Below are 15,052 nucleotides of genomic sequence, written 5' to 3'. Positions count from 1 at the left end.
AACCAATACACTGTTCTTCAGTACCCTCAATATACATGTACATATATGTACCCAGTAATAGCATTCTAGTAGTCCGAGAAATTAAAGGCCTATAAATCGTGATGCATAATTGCATAAAAATCATATAATGCACTTTAAAATTAGAAGTTTTTTTTCTCGCAAAGAGGGTTGGAAGATAGGAGTATAGTGCTAAATCAGATGCATCTAAAAATACTATTCCGAGTTATAATAGCTAAAAATTGTAACTCCTTAGGTCTATGGGTGTTCACAATAAAAGAACAACATAAAAATATTAACAAAACTGTTTTTCCTTCTTCCTCAAAATAAAAAAACGAAAGTATGTAATATAATTTCAGCTGGCAAAGAACGCGGCATTGTTACGACACACGCCTTCAACCAATAAAAGCAGAAATCTCCATTCTTGATCTTATTTCGTTACCAAAAGTCCACACCTCACCGATGCATGAAAACTTCGGATTGACGACAATGTCTGCAAATGCAATAATAACAAAGTCGTCACAGCGATAAGCGACGAAGAAATCCTTGGCAGTGCGCCCCACAATGGTATTGGGAGTCGCCCGGAAACAAACGTACCTTTCCTCCCCGAAAAACAAAGCAAAAATGGGCTTATTCAGCACCACATAGTTTTCACTTAAACACCGGACTATTGAAATGATTTCGTCCTGTGGAATGTTGGGATCTTCACTTGCGGCCATACATTTCCCTTTCAGATCGTAAATGGCAGCTCGGCGAACGTGTCCCTTACCGACAAATAAATTCATCATGTCGGACCAATCCATCGGCTTGTTGAGATCTATCTGCACCTGATCCATGCTCAAAAAGTTGATCTGTCTGAGTCAGCGATTCCGATAATCCCCAACAGTATAGAACGGTTTTATTTAAAGTTCACCACTGACACACCTATGTATATTACGAATTTGTATTTACCTGTTTTTCTAGTAGGTCAAGTATGACAGGCCAATGTAATGCTTGACGAATCAACTCTGCCTTGCAGACATATCCCAAATACCTGCTCCCACGCTCTCCCAGACGGCTGTAAAGTGTTCTATGCTCGATCAGCAAACAAACAAAATACACACAGGCTTTTCATTACATGAAACTTCGTGTATTAATTAATACCCAGTAACACAATGATTTGTCGTGATATGTACATGTATGCATCCTGTTCAACAAACCTTTGTGTAATTGCATTAAGTCAATGAAATGAACAGTACAAGTACTATATTATAGTATATCCCTCATACTACGTAATTACATGTACATGTATACAAACTTTGACCGTTCTATAAACAAACGCTAAGCGCATTGTTCAACTTAGAAAGGATTTACTCCGACAAAAAATTAGTTAATTTACCATAACGTTTATTTTCACTGTACAAGTGAAAAAAAATAACACCTGGGCTTTTTACTGTTGCACTGTCCGTCTGTCTATCTGTTTCTATGAGGGGGTACGTTAAAGGGTGCAAAAGCAATAGACCTTGAGGTAATAATAATTTGTGAATACGTATGAGAGTGACAGAAAATAATAATTTACTTGACAACTGCATGTACATCAATTAATTAAAACATCATAAGTGCAACATATGGGATGACTCATACCTGTCAACATGGCCAAAATTTTTCGGGAGAGAAAACGCGCGACGACCTTTTGCAAATACAAAAAGTCATCGCGTGTTTCACTGTTTTATAGAACAAAAATAAACAACAAGATAAAACTTTATTAATATTAATATTAACACCATCATTAATTCATAAAATTTACTGTTTATTCATACATTGTTTAGAAACTTGTACAATGTGAATTAATTTTGAAATTATAAAATTTTATGTTCACTATCTATTCTGCCAGTCCATAAGAGCATCATTTAAATAATATTCATGGCAAATGTTGTAGTTTAACTTGGCAATTAGAAAAATTAATAAAGTTCTGCAGACAGTCTTGAGTTTCAAGCTTTTAATAGATGGATGAATGGATTTTTCTCACTAAGTCTAAGGGACATGAGTTGTATCCTTGATTTAAAGATCTGAAATTGAAATAATTGTCAAAACTTCATGCTTACATTCTTAAAATAATGTGTAATATAGTATGAATGAAATACCCTGTATTTTTTTTTTCTTTTAATCTCATAACATATATCAAAATTTTTAAATATAATACTTTATTTTAGTAATGTTCTAATGTGCTTATTTTAATTTCAATTTAGAAATACATTACCCTGTTTAGCTTTGTAAATTTAAAGAAGTCTTCTAAAGACACTGTCTTGTTGCTCTGTAGTTTCAGGGGCTGTTATATCTTGATGCAGGATTTACTAAGTCATTGAATCTCAAAATCTGTTGGGAAATCTTCAGCTGACTCTGAACATTTATGTTAGCTTCCATGAAATTGTTTCCCTCTCCTTGTTAAATTAATAATAGAGTACTGTAGCCACACCTTTCCTGATCACTGTATTGTTTATGGAGTAATAGTTTTATCTTAGGCACTTGTAAACTTATTTGCAGCAAAGTATCAAGTACTTCCATATCGTTCTTTACCGTCATGTTCTGTAAAAATTTCCACATCTGGCATCTCTGTCTTTGATAATATACACTTTTAATGAGAATAAGGAGCAATTACAACTGCAATTACATCTGCTAGCACAGTTGACACCTTGTTGATTACCTGTTATCAGTGGCAATAAACAGATTAGCTACCGATATAAACACTGCATGGCCTCCATTTTTGTGTTGACTAGTCGGTATTTTACGAACCCAAGTAGGTAAAAAAATCCGGAATTTTTCAAAATCGGTAGAAACGGCAGTTTAAAAAAAAATCGGTAGACAGTCGGTAGGGATGGTTAAAAATCGGTAGACTCCCGATAAATTCGGGAGAGTTGACAGGTATGGGATGTTCCCGATTTTATTGGAACGATAAACAACGGACGTTTCACGTCTTTCGATATATGTTAAGATACCAATCATTTATATTTTTCAAAATAAACAAAAATTGGCGATGGTGAGAAGATAGCGAAAGGTGAGATTGCTATTGCAATCAACGGAAAAAATATTTTTATATAGCTTATTTTCAATGAAAGTATAACTAGATATGCAAAATACCTAAAGTTTCAAATACCGATACATGAATGAGTCATTCAATTTGTGATTGTAGTATCAAAAGAGTAAAGATCTCAGATCTTATCATTGAAAGGTATGAAAACTATTATAAACAAAACATTTTTAATGATGAAAAACATACCAACAAAACAAAACAATGCTATTTTTTGAGTTTTTCACTAAAGAAATAAAAATCCATAACATCAAGGTTAACTTCGAGATGACCAAGCTAACAACTATGATATGTCTCTTTTTAAAAATATTATTAAATTTACAATTAAAATTAAAATTATATTTTTTTTTATACAACTCTTGACTTAATTGACTTCAAATATTTCACGAAAGATGCAATTGTTGTGTTAGTGTTATAAGTGGGTCTTAGCATTTTTTTTTAAAATAAAGAATCCACAGTTTTAAGCCTCCTTTGAGCAAAATTTCAGGTAGCAAATACTAGTACATGTATGTATTGTAGCATGAAGAAATGATTCATCTCTCTCTAGTTTATGTTTGCTATTTTATTGACAATTAGCTTCAATCTTCGAGAGATACTTCTATTTTCTAATATTTACTTAAAGTATATGTTGAATGAATATTATAGAATATTTTGTATAGCTGACATTAAAATTTTCACTTTTTTACGTACAATAAGCATTTTGCTCTTCTAATTCGCCCATTTTCTATAAAATATGAACAACGCCAACTTTTACCAACTAAACCCATGGCTTCCTTGCTGCGGAGAACATTTTTCCAAATCAAATGTCAATTTTTAATATTTTTAACATTCTTAAAAACCCAAATGGATTTAAATTACCATACCTATCCAGGATTCCTAAACTTTATATAAAAAAAATTACTAAAAGAAACCAAGAGGGTTCGAGCAAATGCTCTGCCAATCCTCATTATTTACACTTTAGTCAACTATAAACATCAATGAAGGAGAAACTCTGCAAAGTGTATTTGAGAATGGTGTAAATCAGATGTGGATACTGAAAAACTCCAAGAAACTTTTAGGAGGTTGAAATTCACAAAATTAAAGCAAAATCAATAACATGAAAGAGTAGGACTTTTCAAATTTTCATACAACCATTCTCCGGCACGATAAATTGAAAACTATGCCGTTTGACATCAAAGACAGTAGATTTACCAAACAAAAATAAAGTGATCTCGTCAACTGAATTTTCTTGATATTAGTCATTTGCAAAATTATTTTGTTAAAAAATCTTATTGTACACACAAGTACATGTAATCTGAAGATGATGTTTGAAAGAATACTTTAGTTTCTATATGACAACATTATGTGGCCTAAAAAATTACGACTAAGACCAAAATTTAGTTCTGCTGATACATGTATAACTTTCTAATTTACATTTAAAGGTACTTGGACACAGATTTGAAGTTAATATTTTTTCTATAATATTACGACTTATATATTTTAATAGCATTTCACACAAAAATTAGTTAAAAATCTTATTTCGTTTAAAAGTTATTAAAATTTAAATTTTTTTGGCGCGTTTGATGACATATCTTTGCACTTTCTCAAATTTTAACTTTATTCTTAATCCTTAGGAAAATTGACATTCTTGTTGTTTATTAATGAAAAGTATTAAAACTATAATCCAGAAAATTCAGAGTAGACATGTTCGAAAGCAAAACAAACACACAATATATTGTCAGTCCGTGTAGTTGTTGTGAGCAGACTTTGGCGTTTAAACGCACCCGGTGAATCAAAACACCAAACAATAACAAAGCTTTCGCGCTGTTTACAAAAACTGTGTACATAACACGAGTGTGCTCGATTTGCTAAACTCTGTACACAACGGAATGACAATACTTGTGAAGGAGTTTTGCTTTCTGAGATTTTTACTCTAAATAAAATTATTTTCCGGATTTAAGTTTTAATGTTTCTCATTAATACACAACAAGATTGCCACTTTTCCTAAGGATTAAGAATAAAGTTAAAAATTGTGAAAGTGAAAGGATGTGTCAATCAAACCCGCCAAAAACTTAAAAGTTTTAATAACTTTTAAATGAAATAAGATTTTTAATTGATTTTTGTGTGAAATGCTATTAAAATATATAATTCGTGATATTATACAGAAAAAATTAACTTCAAATCTGTGTCCAAGTACCTTTAATTTAATATTGTTTTTATGATTTTAAAAGGAACATATAGACACTTTCTGTACTATAGAGATTTTAAAGAGACTTACTTATTTCACAAAGTTTTACAATCAACAGAAGTTTTGGTTCTATGTCGTAAGATCTTTTGTAAATCGGGTCTTCCAACAACCTGTAAGAATTCGATCCAATGGGTATCATGCAATTGCTCCCCGTTATTATCAGTCCCTTTTAAAAATATTTATATATGAAGCAAAACTTATTCTTAACCTTACAGATGAGAAGAAGAAAAATTTGCAATGGCATTGAACACGATATATTGATATATCGACGACGTTTACTATAATGAACAATTAAAAATACATGTATCGATACATATCGATTCGATATATTATTGACTTGATATAAAAATAAATGCCAGAGTTTTACATATTTGTTTCACATTTGGATATTTTTTTAAAAGAAATGTTAATGATAATCTAGCAAGAAAAACTTTTCAATAAACGTGATGACTTCAAATTCTCGATCGCTAACACTTCCCTATGTAGCAATATAACGTTATCACCTAAAAAGGGGCTCAAGTCTCCCATTTGATTCAAAAGCATGCTCGATAAAGGAACGATTTCTAAAACGAAGGAAGCTATTGGCAAATAAGTTGAAGAAACAAGATTTGAACATATTTTATTGTAATTTAATTACAAAGGGATAAGGCACAAATTCTGAAAACTTATTACGCCCGAAGAAACAAGAAAATCAACAAGTCTCCATTTCGCTAGTTCTTTGGACGAGACAATAGTCAGCAAATACAGTTTCATTTAGTCGAAAAATGACTGATGTTTTTAAAACCTAATGTTAAGTCATTATGCCTACAAATTCTCGTTTCTCTCGTTACTAGGGGCACACAGCGGGTGTGACCGGTCGAAAGGGATGCTTATTTCTTTATGGCACCTGATTCTACCTCCGTCGTTTAGGAAGTCCGTGTAAACACTGCTCTGGATCTGTGATATTTCAATTCATTTTTGAGATTGATTACTTTTCGATATATCCATTATTTATATTTATCACTTGACCGTATGTAGAACCACATGAAATAAAATTCCGAAACATTTTAATGATTTAAGTACATAAAGGACATCTATATAATCTTTGAGAGAGAAACTTCACTCATACTTTGCTAAAAAATATACATATACACTAGATTTCGATGCTTTCATGAATATCGGCTTATTCGATGAAATGAAACTCAGAGATTTTTATATGTGAATAATCAACAAAACTAGCACGCTTCATGAAATATGCCTACGTGGCAAGTCTGTGTGATTTACACACCAATTATTCACACACAAAAAACTTCAAAACATTCCTTAATTAAATGGCAAGTTCGAGCATGGGGAAAATTGAACTCATGCAAAAGCGACTAGAAAGCCTAAAAAAGACATAATGACAACTTGCGAAAATGAGATGTCACTAAAATTCAATGATCTGCATGTATTATATATAGTAAATGTATTTTTAAATTAAAGTTTATGAAGGTATAAACTGAGTTTATACCAGGTAAACAAATAAACACTTTTCATTTTCCTTAATGAGGCCCCGTAGTGGAAAATTTCCCCGTCGGGCGCCCCATAGATGACCAAAGTTTCGGAGGGAAAATTACTATATCATCTTGGGGACAACAGCTGACACTGTTTTTGGACTATTCATAAAAAATTATAGTAAATTTTTTTATTTCTTATCCCCCAAGATAGAAGGGGATTTTAGTTTGCTTCAGGTAGTATAATGTAGTTGCGTATGTATTAAGTAGCAAATTTATGTTTTAGCAGTTATCTTCATTGCTTGTCAGTTGTTGATCCCAAGGGCCAACATTTAGATTGTTTTGTAATAATATAAACAGATTTACAAATTTTGTTTTCTTTGGTATAAATTAAAGTTTATGAAGGTATAAACTGAGTTTATACCAGGTAAACAAATAAACACTTTTCATTTTCCTTAATGAGGCCCCGTAGTGGAAAATTTCCCCGTCGGGCGCCCCATAGATGACCAAAGTTTCGGAGGGAAAATACCCAGCCTCTTTCTGATAATGACCCTATGGCTGGCAGCATCGTGAATCTGTAATTTTACAAAGCTATCCACCACCTTCCCCGCCACTCTCCAAAAACTGTTTGCCATGGGGTTAACAATTAGATTATGTTTATTCAAATTGGACTATTCATAAAAAATTATAGTAAAATTTTTTATTTCTTATCCCCAAGATTTAAGGGGATGTTAGTTTGCTTATGTTTTATGTAGTTGCATATGTATTAATTAGCAAATTTATGTTTTAGCAGTTCTCTTTAATGGTTGTCAGTTGTTGATCCCAAGTGCCAACATTTAGATTGTTTTTGTAATAAAATATAAACTGATTTACATATTTGTTTTCTTTGGTATAAATTTAAAAAAAACCGATTTTGACGTCAAGTCAAAGTTTAAAAATAACTCTCATCGAGTACTAGTACTTCCAGAGCAATGGGCTCTGTTACAGAAACATGGTATACAGTTAAACCACAAAACATCGTTCTCCCACCTCATTTTTGAAATCTGGCGTGTTTTAGTAAAACATTCAGTTTCTAGCAAAGCAATTCTTTATGGCGTTGACCAAGTGCTTCAAGAGTACAATCGAGTCCAATACAAATAGGAATATAAAAACGACCGAGATAATGGCGACACCAACCGCTCCCAGAGATCGAGCAGACGGGCGGTTGTCCATAACGCTGATCTTCTTCCTCAGCTCAGACGATAACTTTGCCTTGTTGACTTCCAGCTCTTTCTTCATCGTATGTATCACCTGCGCCAGTTCTGCACTTGTATAATTTCTTACTGGATGGACTCTGTCACATGGACACTTGCAATCGGCTGAAATAAACGAATCCTCAAATGCGTTAAACTCTTAAACTCTTCAAATATTGCAACATTTTTAAACAAAAAAAAAAAACACTCTAAGAGAAATTGGTTTTGCCCCATTCTTATATTTACCGGTAATCTTATCCTTACTGATGATTTGAATAAAAACAACGTGATTGACAATATCTGTGTTGTTTTTGGAGGTCTTCCCATCAATCTATTGGAATTTCCATAGGTGCCAAGTGCGTCCCGTTATTATAAGACCTATTTTTGTATTCATATGAAGCAGAATTTGTGCAAAATCTAATGCGTGAAAAGAAGAAAATACTTGCTGTAGCCTTCAACTCTACATTAAAAAAAAAACAAACGACAGAGTTTCAATTAACACTAGTAATTTCCATTCATATGTCGACCCGATATATTCCTGGCGAGCTTGAGATAAAAGATACCACGAAGTCCGACACATTTGCTTCATATGGATATTTGACTGAAAAAACCGTTAATGGTGATCTCACAACCAAGCTTTCTGATAAACGTGATGTCGTTAATATTTCAATCTTGAACTTCCATTACTTATGCAGCAATATACCTTCATCACCAACATATGGAGTTTATATATTTCAGTTGATTCGATAAGCAAAAGCATGCTCTACGTATGAACAATTTCTAAACAGAGCTCTAGGTAAATTATTGACACACAAGTTGATAAAGAGTATGAGCAGTCTCGTTCAACTGACATTTTTCATACTACTGGGTAATTGTTAGTCCATTATTTATAAACTGAATTGGCGACGGATTTTTCCGTTATTTCTCGACCATGATCAAGAGCTCACGGTCGGCAGGGCCGGGATGCTGAATACCTACATGACACCTGATCCCGCCTCTGATGTTTTGGAGGTCCACGTTTGCTCTGCTCCTATTTTGCACCGTTTTATGGATTTTTGATCATAAATACTGTTCGTTATCACCATATGTTTCATGATTCTATATCTCATTTTATCACATATTTTCACCTTTATCCCGTTGATATAGCTCATGTGATATCGTTTTCGTATCAACACTATGTATTCCTACGCCGCGTTACGTAATGTATTTAAACAAATACATGTGCATGATGGAGAAAATGACTTAATTTGTCAAATTTCACTTTATTTGATATTCTTTAACAATTTTTTATTCATGAATTAAAAAAAAAAAATAAATGTAAAATATTTTCCTTCTTTTTTTTTTTGTACGATCTATTTCATACAGCGCAATATTATTTATTACGTTATTTGGTTCGAGGTATTTTGAATTAGAAATAAAGACAAAATACACAGTTATAGTGAACGAAAATATGTGATAAAAAGAATCTCCCATGGTTTGTGGTTTGATACAATGAAGCGCATTGAAGTGGTAAAATTTTCCGTTCGAATGGAACGTTTTGAGCTATATTTAGAGTGTTTATTGTCATCTTTTGACACGCCCATTTCTTTAGAAATTGATAAAACGGTCAAGTTGTTTCTTCAAATACCTGTAGAACAGGTTTTCCATAAATATAATAGCCAATCAAATTGAGGATCTAAATAAACACCGAGTAAACACGTGTTCGACCAAAACATGTGTTGTAGTAACTTCAATAGACATGATAAGTTCAAAAATATGTACATATTCGTTGCAATTTGTGTTTAACAGAAGCGGGGAGTATCTAACTCCCTCTTCTATTTTTTTTAAAGCTCCATTTCAGTGCAACTCATGATGCTTGTCGCGAAGAATGGGATGTCCTAAAACTACGACGAATATTACTTTCTCGTTTCTAAAAATATGGGCGTGTCATTATGTTATAATTGACCTTCAAAACATGACTCAGAACTTTTCATCCAAACGGAGAATTTTACCACTTCAATGCGCTTCATTGTATGATTTTTATCCAACTCGTTGTGTGTTTTCTATCCCCTCGCCATGGCTCGGGGATAGAAAACACAACAACTCGTTGGATAAAAATCATATCAAACCACAAACCATGGGAGATCCTATATCTATAACATGTACCTTTTTCTAAAACGAAAGGGGGGGTCAAAGTATGTGTTCCAATTTCTTGAGACACTTTGGTTTCAAAATTTTACCAGTTTTCTCTATCTTAAGAATTGAATTAAATTTTTAACCTTTTTTGCAATCATTTAGACTAGTTTTCCCCGGTTGTCTAGTTGTGTAGTTTGCTGGACAAACAAAGCACTTAATGTGGCTTCCAGTGAGGTTCTTGTAAGTGCCTATTTTGCACTTTTTACATGATTTTGTTGTTTCGTTGTATTCTTCACCCTTCTTACAAGTTTCTGGAGGAAAAAAGTACTTATTAACTTTTGAATACCAGTTCTTTTGGTATCATTAAGTCAGCAATGAAATCTTTTTAACTTAGACCTTTTTATATTGCATGCAGTTAATTTTCATGTTAAATCATTTTTGTCATATCTTTAATTCATGTACTGGAATATTTTTTTTAAGAAAACATACTAAACTGTTTCTTCAAGAAGGACTGAGTTATTATAATGACAGTTTCTTTGAACTTTGCCGGTGTTAAATGTATATATATTCATAAAGTAAGTACGCAGCAACTCCGAGTTTGAACTGAAATGTATTATACATGTACTAGTATGTAATATTTCCATAGATAACCCCCAAGGACGTACCCACGCATTCAAGGGATCCAAGTGCGCTTGTAGTTTTACCATTCGGACACTTAGTACAGTTCCATCTTAAATTTTCACTTAACGTAACATTTTTACTTGAGGTGTTTTTGAAATATCCAATGTCGCAAAGAACACATGTTCCATTGTCAGCCAAGTAGAGTCCTTCTTCGCAATGCTCTGAAATAACAGCAAAGAGCTTTTAACTCGGGTGACATTCACAAAAACATCTACATTGTATGTACACCAAGGTGATTTAATTTTTACATCCGCATTGCAATACTTATATTCTGATATTGTTTGTTTTGGCTTTCATCATTTGGAAATACTCGTACATGTATTTTCCTGTAGAAAAATGCATTAATGGTATGATCTTTAGTGGTGAATGGTACTATTTGTAACTTCTCTACTGTCAACTTCCCCAAATTATATAGCGATATACTGGTACCTTTATCACCTGTCTATGGGGATTATGTCCCCTAGTTGATTCTTAATGCAATCTTGAGTAGTCTCTACGTACAAAAATATTCTAAAACGATGTAAGCTATGAACAAATATTAAGATGATGAAACAAAAAATATATCAATAGTATTATTTAAAGTATTCATTTCGCAAATCCTTTGGTCTACACAATGACCTTGCCTGCAAATACAATCCATCGTTAGATAAATAACTAATGTCGACAGGGGATAATTACTCATTTATGACACATGATCCCACCTCTGATGTTTTTGGAGGTCAGTGTTTGCTCTTACCGATTCTTAATGTTGAAATAGACATTTGACGTGATTACTGTTTGTTATCTACAAAGAGCTTTATAGGAAATTCTAGAAAAAACTAGTTCTAATTGTAACGGGGACCGTTACAGATGTTCCCCAAACGCTCCCCATTTCCATTTTTGTGCCATATTCCCTGTGAGCTTCATTAAATAAGGCAAACTCTATGCATTTTAGACTTTAACAACGTTTTCCAAGAAGTATACCAAGTATCTTTAAAGTACAGCTTTTCACACGTGCGCATGTGAATGCATGTGCGTAATGACCATGTCAACTTGTCTACACTATCTATATATTTTAATATACTTAATATTATAGCATTCAATTCAAAAGTTTAAAAAATACGCTAATTCAAGTGCATTTTTAAATTTACTCATTTCACGTGCACGCACGTACATGCATGTGCATGATGACCATACCTTCTTGTAGGGATCCATTATGTCTATCTATGTTCTAAATCCCGTCCTGTTTGGTTGACAACCAAAGGAGTTATATCCTTTTAAAGTTTCAGCCAATCAGATTGCAGCACATGTACATGCGCATGCCTTAATTCTTATATATCGTGCTGTAGATCTTCATAGTGTATGAGTATGTTCAAAATTTCAAAAGATTTTGTCAAAAAACAAGAAAGATATTGAGACTTAAGTTTCAGCCAATCAGAGCGAAGCGCACGTGCATGCGCGCGAGATCTTGCTATTTTGACCATGTCAGCATGTCTGTACAACTAATATATCTTCTCATTATAAGTATCAAAGCATTTAATCAAAAAATATAAAAGTTACGGCAATATCTATTATATTGGCCATTTCACGTGTTGCACGTGCACGCTCTTGCAAGCACGTGCGCGCAATATGACCTTGATTCCGCAGATCTACATAACATGTCTAATGACCCTAAAATGTTTTACCTACATCGGATGAACAGTTTACAAGATCACTCCCGGACAAAAAAGTACCCAGGAAGAAGAAGAAAAATAATAATAACTAGTGCTAATTGTAACGGGGACCGTTACAGATGTTCCCCAAACGCTCCCCAACTCCCTTTTGGTGCCATATCCCCTGTAAACCTCATTAAATAAGACAAACTCTATGCATTTGAGACGTTAACAACGTTTACACAGAAGTGTACCAAGTTCATTTAAAATATAGCATTGCACGCCCGCGCTTCTGAATGCATCTGCGTAATGACCATATCATCTTGTCTACACAATCTATATATTTTAATATATACTAAATATTAAAGTATTTAATCCAAAAGTATTAAGAAATACGCTCATTCAAGTGTATATTTGTTATTACTCATTTCACGTGCACGCACGTGCATACATGAGCATGGTGACCACCTTCTTGTAGAAGTCCATTACATCTATCTATGTTCTAAATCCCACCCCGTTTGGTTGAAAACCAAGGGAGTTATAGCTGTTTAAAGTTTCAGCCAATCAGATTGCAGCACACATACACGCACGTGTATGCATGTGCATGGTGACCACACTTTCTTGTAGAAGTCCATTATATCTATCTATGTTCCAAATCCCATCCTGTTTAGTTGAAAACCAAGGGAGTTATAGGCTATTTAAAGTATCAGCCAATCAGATTGCAGCACACATGCATGCACGTGTTTTCATGATAATTGCTATATATCAAGTTGTAGGATATCCTAATGCATGCCTATGTTTAAAATTTCAAAGGATTTCGTCAAAAAACAAGAAAGATATTGAGACTTTAGTTTCAGCCAATCAGAGCAAAGCGCACGTGCATGCGCGTGAAATCTTGCTTTTTTGACCATGTCATCTTGTCTATGCTTCTAATATATATTTATGATATGAGTTTCAAAGCATTTCATCAATAATTTAAATAGTTACGTCTGTATCAATTATGTTGGACATTTCTCATGTTGCACGTGCGAGCTCTTGCAAGCTTATGTGCATGCACATGCTTTCATGAAAATTCTTGTATTACAAGCTGTAGATCTCCCTAATGTATGACTATGTTCAAAATTTCAAATGATTTTATCAAAAAACAAGAAAGATATAGAGACTTTAGTTTCAGCCAATCAGAGCAAAGCGCACGTGCATGCGCGTGCGATCTTGCTATTTTGACCATGTCATCTTGTGCATACAACTAATATTTCTTTACATTATGAGTTTCAAAACATTTTGTCAAAAAATAAAAAAGTTACGGTTTTATCCATTATATATTGGTCATTTCATGTTTTGCACGTGCGCGCTCTTGCAAGCACGTGCGCGCAAAATGACCTTGATTCCGCAAATCTACAACACATGTCTACTGACCCTAAAAACATTTCACCTAAATCGGATGTGTAGTTTACAAGATCATTCGCGGACAAAATTTTCCCGAGAAGAAAAATAATAATAATAATAATAATAATAATAATAAGAAACAGAGTAAAAACAATATGTTCCCCAACTTCGTTTGGGGAACATAATAATAAGAAACAGAGTAAAAACAATATGTTCCCCAACTTCGTTTGGGGAACATAATTAAACAATCTTATATAATCACACGTCCAGAATATTGTATGTTATATAAACAGAGATTGCTTGTTTTACCTATACATGCGTCTTTATTTGTGCCAGAACGGTATGTGGTGTTCTCTCCTTCGCACCGGGTGCAAGTCCACCTCAGTTCATAAGAAAGTGAAAGGTTTTTACTGGATGTGTTTTTGTATTCCCCCACTGGACAAGGCGAGCATGCACTTCCATTCCAAAAACTACCTTCCAAGCAATGTTCTAAAACATATTAAAATATTTTATATTTTCATCTTTCATAAGTATTTTGATGATTAATTTATTTGCAAATCATCTTGGCAAACGTTTTGACAATTTATTTGAATACTGCGTATACTTGTATTTATTTGAATATCGCATTATAAAATATATTTTCTCACAACCGAGTCTTCTTTATATTTTTTTCGTGAAAGAAGAAGATTTGTTCATATTAAGTATATCATCAAACAAGCACGACAGTTCAATCTCTTGCTTAGATTATTCATACATTTCAAACGAGAATACAGAAAGAAATTGTTTTTTGTAAATCTAGATGCTCCCAGTAAAAGATGATACCTATACAGCCCTCTTCGTATACAGTCCCTCTATTTAAGGTGGTCAAATTTCCACCACAGGCCGTGCAGTTCCATCTTTCCTCAATAGAAGCAGTGGTGTTGGCACTTGATATGTTTTTGTAGAAGCCTATTTTACACTCAGCGCAAGTATTATTCTGCAGCTCAAAACCTGCCTCACATATATCTATAATTTAAATTAATACGTGTAATTATTTTTTTCTTCAAAGTATAGTCCATGTTTTTATATTTCATTGATGAACCATATTGTTTTTACCATCTTTTTTATTTGATACAATTTTGTCTTTTGAAAAGATTATATCTAGCTAGGCCTGTTATATTTAACATTCATTTCAGTTACTGAAAAAAAATGTTTTTGTTGTGCTCTAGGCCTGTTCTGTCATGAAGAAAAATAAATGTATATTT

At 33.2% G+C, this 15,052-nt stretch overlaps 1 protein-coding gene and 1 long non-coding RNA gene across 2 annotated transcripts; both read right to left on the bottom strand.

The window, feature by feature from the left end:
- Positions 1–1,765: 1,765 nt before the first annotated feature.
- LOC134279781 (uncharacterized) lies at positions 1,766–2,906 on the bottom strand. The gene is made up of 2 exons (XR_009994759.1): positions 2,237–2,906; positions 1,766–2,045 (listed from the first exon to the last, which is right to left on the bottom strand). It is a non-coding gene; the product is annotated as an uncharacterized LOC134279781 (long non-coding RNA).
- Positions 2,907–7,659: 4,753 nt separating this feature from the next.
- On the bottom strand, positions 7,660–14,813 carry LOC134279782 (proprotein convertase subtilisin/kexin type 5-like; the record flags this gene model as incomplete). Its single annotated transcript, XM_062762178.1, has 4 exons — positions 7,660–8,121; positions 10,254–10,421; positions 10,776–10,952; positions 14,631–14,813. Coding segments are annotated over 4 exons (821 nt in total), but the record flags the coding sequence as incomplete, so codon positions are not given.
- Between the last annotated feature and the right edge of the window lie 239 nt (positions 14,814–15,052).

The sequence above is a fragment of the Saccostrea cucullata genome, unplaced genomic scaffold, assembly GCF_032062105.1.
Source record: "Saccostrea cucullata isolate Sc308-1 unplaced genomic scaffold, CSIRO_AGI_Scuc_v1 ctg699, whole genome shotgun sequence".
Taxonomy (NCBI): Eukaryota; Metazoa; Mollusca; class Bivalvia; order Ostreida; family Ostreidae; genus Saccostrea; species Saccostrea cuccullata.
Note: the sequence above shows the minus strand (reverse complement) of the source record. Positions and strands in the feature narration are given on the sequence as shown.